This window comes from Lactuca sativa, chromosome 4, assembly GCF_002870075.4.
Source record: "Lactuca sativa cultivar Salinas chromosome 4, Lsat_Salinas_v11, whole genome shotgun sequence".
NCBI lineage: Eukaryota > Viridiplantae > Streptophyta > Magnoliopsida > Asterales > Asteraceae > Lactuca > Lactuca sativa.
Genome location: NC_056626.2, coordinates 43,554,998 through 43,563,292, shown reverse-complemented (window position 1 = coordinate 43,563,292; position 8,295 = coordinate 43,554,998). Strand labels below are relative to the sequence as shown.

The following is an 8,295-nucleotide window of genomic DNA, read 5'->3' as shown; positions in this document are numbered from 1 at the left end:
TCCAACCCCTTATCCAGAGCCTACTTAGTAATTGAACATAAGTATTGGTCATGTATTTGATATGGCAGGAGATACATAGAGCCTACTTAGTAATTTTGTTGAACACCAGGGTTCACATGAAGATCTTGCAATTTTAAAAAATGAAATTAATCATTTCCCATCAATTGGTGATTTCAACCTTAACAATAATTAGTAACTTAAAAGTTTAATGCTATCATCATAAATAGGTCTCCTAAAGTACAAAAATAAACTATCTTACTTATTGTCTGTCGTGCTTCTGAGTTCTGTGTTGAAATGTTTTGTTCTTCTTCCACAGTTCGTTGGTCGTTTACAATTTCAGGGGTGTTTACGTCATTTTCACAAGTGGTTTCATTGGCTGGTTGCGTATCGGTTTGATTATCAGCCATTGGATCATCACCGGACTGCTATTCTGCATTGATATGGGCTAATGAATTAGGTTCAGCTTTCCCTTCTTTCTCTTGAATTCCAATATCTAATAGTTCTTCTAGAAGAGGCTCGTTTTTAGTTTCCTAACATAACGAATGCAAGTTTTTGTTTTTTAGAAAAAAACGACCATTTTAACCTTCTGTCTAAAGTTGAATTCGTGTGGTTCCACTAATAAAATAATTATCATCCACAGGATTAAACTCCACACTTGTCACTGCATCATAAAATCAAACCAAGTAAAAACATATGCACAATTAAAATTGATTTATCAAAAAAAACATAAAAAAAATTGCATTCACTCACCATAGTTCTTATGAGTAAAACTTTTCACGCATTCATTATGTCCAACTTTCCACATTCGATCTGTGTTATCCACAGAAGATGATAGAAGATACTGTATTAGTTTAACAGAGAAGTTTATTAGGACTTCTATGCATTTTGGGTATTTTATAAATAAAGTGTTATAATTCTAAGTTACTAACCCCTTTTCTAGACCATGAAAGGGACAAGATTTCTCCACCATGTCCATGGATCTTGATCTTCAAAAAATTTCCAAATGCGGATAATACAATCTTCACTAGCACTTGCTGAGTATCTACCATCATGACTGAAATTTATAATTGAGATGTAACCATTATGTGCTGAAAACTCTTGTGTGGCATAAAGAGATGATAATTCTTTTGATTTCTTTTTATGTGTGTGTATAGGAACTGAACTGGTTTTTGAGTTTGTGTTATTGGGCTTCAAAGTTACTGATTCCTCTTGTTTATCTGTGACTCTAGCCACGATACTTAGCTTTTGGAGCCAATTCTTCTTTACTTTCTTCCTCATATCTAACAAATTAACAGTTTCACCTTCTTTACGTGATGACCTATGAGAAGATGAACTAAAATTCCTTACTAAACCATCTTCATGGAAGTCGAATGATCTTTTTATCAATATGTTTTCACCTTATTCATCCCAATTTCCAGTTTTGATGTGATTTAAACCAGAAGGTATCAACTCCATGGTTGTACTTGACCAAATAGTCAATGATGGCTACCTACACAAAATACGATCTTGAAAGTCTGAATTTTGAGGCGAGACAAGAATTATGTCTTCATTTTTTCATTAATGAAATCATCTTCATACTCCTCTTATCCTTCTCTGTTTACAAGCCATTTAGAATTTAAACCCATTAATCTCAGGAATTTATCACAACGGGATTCAACACCTTCCAGATTCCCAACCCAATAATCATAGTCGAATACAGTGGTAGAACAGTCTTTTGGGGAGCAATCGGAGCCTGAGTCAGACATTGAAGCAAACGCCTCACGGGCGTCAAAAAATTCATCTTCGTTATCACTGTAACTACCCATCTTCGAATCCTAAAAATTCACATTGTCAAAACCTAACCGAGAAGCAAAAAAGTAGGGGGAAGGATATCGCACCTAAGACATCAAACAAGAAGAATTAAAATAAGGGAGAAGGAACAAAGCATACATGAGATGCTTAGAGAGTAGAAGTGAGGATCGTGGAAACCTGCATAATTTTTCAGTTAGGATTTTACACAGGAGAAGATGAGAAGATCCAAAATCGAAACCAAAGCTATGAATAGAGGAGAAATTAAAGAAATAGAAGAACGAAAACATTAGGAAGAGAGAATAGCCAAAGCATATCTTAGTCGGGCTAGGGTGAGGAAATTTGAGCAGTCCCCGACGAGGTCACATGAGCCCGAGGTCGTCAGAGGAAAATATCCCTAAGGTCGTTGGAGGAGAAGTGAGCAAAGATGTTGTCGGCGAGGTGAGGCGAGATCATCGATCGATTGTTGCAAAGGCCAGAGAGCACCAAGTGTTTCCGTTCATGAAAAAAAAGCCCTAGTCCCTGCGATTTTGTGGAATTTAGTAGTACTATCCTTCCTTGTCTTTTTCTTTGCTTCTTAAATCATAATAACAATCTCTATGAAATCGCAGGTTGGGTTTTAGGTTAGTGGGAGAGAGTGGAAGACGAAGACCCTAGGCTTATTTCTTGCTAATTGAAAGAGGAGTGGGTTTTAATTTTTCACTTGGAATAAGCGGGGTTTTAATTTTTAGAGATTTCATTTCCCCCTTTCAAGAACGTGCGTTTTGATTAAAACATAAAGCGACATTCACAGAGGACACACATTTTAGTTAAAGTGCCCTCCGTGTTTTAATTTTTTTTTACATGAGACACTAATTTAAGGGCACGCAATAATGCGTGACATAAATCCTTAAATTTATTGAAGAGACGACACTTTTTTAATGTCACTCTCTTTTGCGTAACAGAAATCAGTGAGTGTCGTGGTTTGCGCGTCGTAAAAGAGTCTTTTTCTTGTAGTGCGCATGGTTTATCTTGGATCCAATTTGAAGAGTGTTGAGAAAAGAGACGCCCAAACTATTGATGCTACTCAAAACAGCTTCAACCTTTACTTGCAAGCCTGCTGACCTGTAGAAATGCACAACTACACTCATGATGAAACTGTCTGGTTGAATGCTAATGCTACTGCTTTCAAACAAAGAAATGCCCTTTTCCACATATCAAATATAGAAAACATAATATTGAATGTTGCAGCCTCTAACAAATGTGAATCAAATTTCACTGAGACAAAATATCAAACAACCGGTATGCACCTGTAATTCGGTACAAAGATTATACAGATTATGCATTAGAAATGGTCCAAGATGTTGTCCATCAACACGATGGTTGTAGCAAAAAATTAAGATGTTCTTACCCCCATAAGCCTCACGACATGCTTTTATTAAACTTGCCACAGTTTTTCCAAGTGGATGTTATCGATCTTTCCTCAACTATAACAAAAAGGTCTTCAAATTGAATAGGAAAAAACCATCCTGATACAATAAAAGATAACGGGTAAATGATAAAGATTGGTAAAGTCAATTACTTTGAACATTTATGTTCATCAATTGGGTGTTGGTGATCTGTTTTGGCACGCAAAAGAAACATACATGTGACCTAAAAGTAGCAATTGATCAAAGAAAGAAAATTGGGGAAGAACGGAGAAGCAAAGAAGATATATGATTTTGTTGGAGTTCATCAATCTATAACCTCCACCATCACCAGTTCACCACCACCACCTGATACAATCTGCCAACAGCTTCTTATTTACTGCAGAAAAAGTCAAATTACAAATAACTTATAGCCTCTAAAACACTATGAACATCCATCAAAGAAACTGCTATTGCCGAGAACTCTTGACACCTTGAATACCTCCCACTTCAGCCCCGTATCAACAGCTGGCAACCACCATCATCGTGCCATCTTCCATATCCCCTATTATACCGTCGAGTATGACCCACCACAACCAACATCAAAGAATCACCGGTCGAAACCACAATTGAAAAGCGAAGATCAAAGAAATAAAACAGGTGAATGGAATAAGAAGATTGATGTCGCCATTTCACTTCTTTCGTTCATTCATGGTTTGAGTGCGGAGAGAATGTGAATTTTCTTTGACTGCATATGATTCAATGAGAAACTAGAAGCAACCCTAGAAGCAATTGTTCCATTTTGACAAATTTGCCCTTGAAATGATTTTAAATTAGGTTGACTTGTGTTGACTGATTAGGGCGCCTAGACCCGCCTAGACCCGATTATCTCCGACTTTGACCACGTCTGATTATATAAGCCGATTAGCTATAAATGTCGACGGTGGAGGAACGCCAAGCGCCTAGGCGCCGATTAATCGCCCACCTAGGCCGATATTTACAACACTGTAAGAAATACATTATGGTCATAGTCGATGACTACACTCATATCACATGGTTGTTTTTGTTAAGACTAAAATCAAAAACACCACAGACCTTGATGAACTTCATCAGGGAAATTGAATTAAAAATCAAGCTTCCCATTCGAAGAATCCGAAGTGACAACGGAACTGAATTTACAAATCGATTGCTTAATGACTTCCTGGTGTCAAAAGGCATTAATCACAACATCTCAGCTCCTTACACACCGCAGCAGAATAGCATGGTAGAAAGAAGAAATATAATTATAGTAGAAGTTGCCAGGCCAATGATCAACTTCTCAAATCTGCCTCTTTACTTTTGGGCAGAAGTGGTCTCAACATCATGTTTTGTACAAAACCAAAGCATCATCAACAAACGACTTAACAAGACTCCATATGAAGGTTTGAACAATCGTAAACCAAATGTTCGTTTCTTTAGCGTTTTTGGTTGCAGGTGTTTTGTAATCAACAATAAAGAACATTTGATCAAATTTGCACCCAAATCAGAAGAAGGAATAGTCTTGGGATATTCAACTAAAAAAAGGTAGCATACAAAGTTCTAACTCGAAGAACAAGAATCATAAAAGAAAGCTTTGATGTGAAATTTGATGATTTCTATGTCCGGAAGACAACTCCTCTCAATGAACCAAAGTTTATGATGGAGAATGAATTACCAATTGGATCTCGACCTGTCAACATTGTAGAAGTCGACTATGAAACACTTTTCGATCCTCCAAAAACTACAAGACTTGTCGAAGTCCTAATCTCCCCTTCTGCACAATTACAACATACCAAAGACTCTAGTCCATCAGTATCTGAAGACTATTCGAACATGACTTCCACCTCTCTGGTTGAGGGGGGAAAAGCAATCCCTCAATTCCTACAACCATCAAGGTTCCAGTCAAAGATGAAAAAATCCCAATTGTCAACAACAATATTTCAAGGAGTTATGAACATTCCGAACACTCAAAAGAAGATGCTGAAGAGATAGTGGCTGATGAAGTTCCCAAAGCTATCATCACTAACAATGCTTCAATCCAGGGGGAACCATCAACTGCGTAGTGGGAACCTTCATCTTCAACAGAGAAAATCATTCAAGGTTAATCCATAGGATGTTCACAGATTGAAGAGGAACAAGTACAAGACATTCAAAGAGAAAATCCTCCCGAAGTTGAAGACATTCCATCAAATGCAAATGTTGACAATCATTCACGTCTACACGTCTGGACAAGAAATCACCCACCGACCAGATAATATGGAGTCTTTCTACAGGTATACTGTGACATCCCTAAAATCTCGGCCAGAAAAGACCGATTTTCATTTATGCTTTTAAAATAATTTTAGAGTAAATCCTTTTGATTTGAAAGAGTTGCGGAATTTGTTCCCAAAAACAAAACATGATAAAACAATGTTTACCAAAGCATTTCATAAAAGAAATGTATTTTCATTATATAATCAAAACTCGGGGTGTGATGTTCCGATACAGACCAATAAGCATAAACGATAACATTACAAGTCATTCAACAAATATATACATATACAGACTTGTAAACAAAACAACTTGATGGTTCATCCATCTTATGCCCTCGCGCCACTTCCTGTAATACAAATAAAACTAAGTGGGTCAGGCTTGGGAGCCTGGTGAGCATATAGGGTTTTCAACCCAGAATAAATAATCATATTTAATTTCCACCAACCAACAATAACCCAATTACCCATTCCCGTTATTCTCACTTTATGTCCCTAAAACAACTAACATAAGGGACCTAGTCTAAGAATATTTCATCGGGGCGACAACACATGCTTCGGGGGTTCCTCAGCAATATAAGTCAAATAAGGCAACCATGAGGGGGATGGAGTACAGCGAATGAACACCCAAGTTCATTAACACCTACAGGTGGCGAACCTGCTAATGTTTCCACAAGACTGTCTAGAAAAGTCTGTGGTCGTCATCTAAACTCCGCTAGATGACTAAATCAAACAACAACGAGGCCTCTCATCTGTTTATTACAGACCAACTATCTACCCATGTTCTACCAAACATATTAGTAGATAAAAATATACATTTTTATACATAGTTTAAAAACCTGTATAGCATGCTTTAATCAATACATATTCCACATAACAGATGAGGCATACACACACATAACACGTATTTCATAGAGAAATAATCAGATCTATAAGATAGAAGAAAGTGAATACACAATCACACATATAAACAACAATATACTTAATACACTCAAACCATACTTGTATTATTATCGTGTTTATGAAAGGTAGTATACACTCACTTGATCAGAAGATGATCGGACAGCACTACGACTTGCAGAAGTAGTAATCCTCAGCAGATCTGGAAGATCTTCACAAAAATCGAACCTCTCGCGGGCAGAGCTTCGGCTCAGGAACCGCACTTCTCGGGATCTTCGGGATCTCAGGACTTGCCTCGGGGCTCGAGAATAATATTGGGGCTTCGGGGTATTTCTGGCACGCAAATCGATGCAAAACGGGAGAGAGAAGAGAGAAAATAGCAAAAGAACTCGGCTGCCCTCGCATCCTATTTATAGGAGGCTAGAGCCTCGGAGTACGCGGGGCGTACTGGTCCGAATTCGTCACTGCGTTCTTCATCCGAAGCCACTTGCTGCGAGTGTCGACATCTTCGGTGTACACGGGGCGTACACGAGTACACGGGGCGTACTTCGGATCGGATCGCTGACTCCCCTTCGGATAATGCCGGATTTTCCAATTAAAATTAAATACAAATTATTTAATAAACTTCGGAAATTCATATCTTCTTCATACAAACTCCGTTTTCGACGTTCTTTATATCCACGCGAAGGTGAGAATACGCTCTACAACTTTCATTTAGACTCTGTCGGCTAATTTTAAATTTATTTTTATTATTTATTTTTAATAGGCCGGGATAGAAAAACTTCGTTATAAATTCATAACTTCTTCGTTTGACGTCCGTTCTCGCCTAACTTTTCATCACTTCGATACCAACAACGAGACCTTCGATCCTCGTTTAGATTGTTTCGACTAAAAACCGCTCGATCTCAAATCGAGTATTTCGGGCTGCACACCGCTAAGTCGAAACTTCAATAAATCATAACTTCCTCATACGAAGTCATATTTGGGCATTCTATATATATATATTCGGAAACCTCGTTTCAACTACTACAACATTAACCAAAGATATCAAGTTTATTTTACACTTAAATTTTGACGCTTATTTTTATTCTTAATTAATCAAACCACATAATTAAGCAATTAAGCACAAAACACATAATACTCAAATAATACACTTATATTATTTCAAAACGGGTTACAAAGGTTAACCTAGACTATAACATTGCTAAAAATGGCAAGCCCGGAAACACAGGCGTTACATATACACACTCGCTCTTCTGTTGATTTAACTAAACATTGTCATTATGCAGGTTTCATGTCCTCTATGGAACCCATTGTTGAGTCAAAATATGGTTTATACTTTGCTTTTCTGGGCAATTATATTTTTATGTAATATAATTGAGCTTTCAGTCTAGTTTACGGTCAGGTGGAGTTTACGGTCAGTGTTTACGGCCGTAAACCCATTTACAGCCCATGTCCACCAAGCCCATATTCCCTAGTATATATATATATATATATATATATATATATATATATATATATATATATATATAGATGTTAGGGTTGAGGAGTAGAGATTGATGAATAGAAGAGAGTGCACGGTCTAGAGAGAAGAGTGTGTGTTAGTGTGTGAATCTCATGTATCCGGATCTTCATTCATATCAATATATACACAGATTCATCATATTCTTCTTCTTGTCTTCTATTTGATGTGACATCATCTGTTTGATTGGGATTCCGCACCATCAAACGGATCTGATTGATACACAAGCATTTTTGGGGACTGATAATTGGTATCAAAGCTTGGTTGTATCAGTCAATTTTGTCAGATTTGGAGCATTATTTGATCTTGTTTTCGAAATATTCTTGCGTTTTCAGATAGATCTCTGAAAAATAAGGGAGGTTTGTTCTTCGTGTTTTTCATAAAAAATGGTTTTTGATCGAGTTTTGGAGCTTCAAAGTCGAAAAATCGTTGT

At 37.2% G+C, this 8,295-nt stretch overlaps 1 protein-coding gene across 1 annotated transcript; it reads right to left on the bottom strand.

Moving 5' to 3' along the window:
- Nucleotides 1-425: 425 nt before the first annotated feature.
- LOC111914569 (uncharacterized) lies at nt 426-1,805 on the bottom strand. The gene is made up of 6 exons (XM_023910282.1): nt 1,602-1,805; nt 1,464-1,489; nt 943-1,375; nt 751-841; nt 639-661; nt 426-530 (listed from the first exon to the last, which is right to left on the bottom strand). Exons 1-6 carry the CDS (start codon nt 1,803-1,805, stop codon nt 426-428), a joined length of 882 nt encoding a protein of 293 aa, XP_023766050.1.
- Nucleotides 1,806-8,295: the final 6,490 nt, after the last annotated feature.

What these genes read in the sequence shown, in the direction of transcription:
- LOC111914569 (XM_023910282.1), bottom strand. Translation starts at nt 1,805, where the DNA reads ATGGGTAGTTACAGTGATAACGAAGATGAATTTTTTGACGCCCGTGAG. An exon ending in GTTTAAATTCTAAATGGCTT is followed by an intron (nt 1,490 to 1,601) that starts GTAAACAGAGAA and finishes TATTTTGTGTAG; the next exon opens with GTAGCCATCATTGACTATTT. An exon ending in ATCATTGACTATTTGGTCAA is followed by an intron (nt 1,376 to 1,463) that starts GTACAACCATGG and finishes ATTGATAAAAAG; the next exon opens with ATCATTCGACTTCCATGAAG.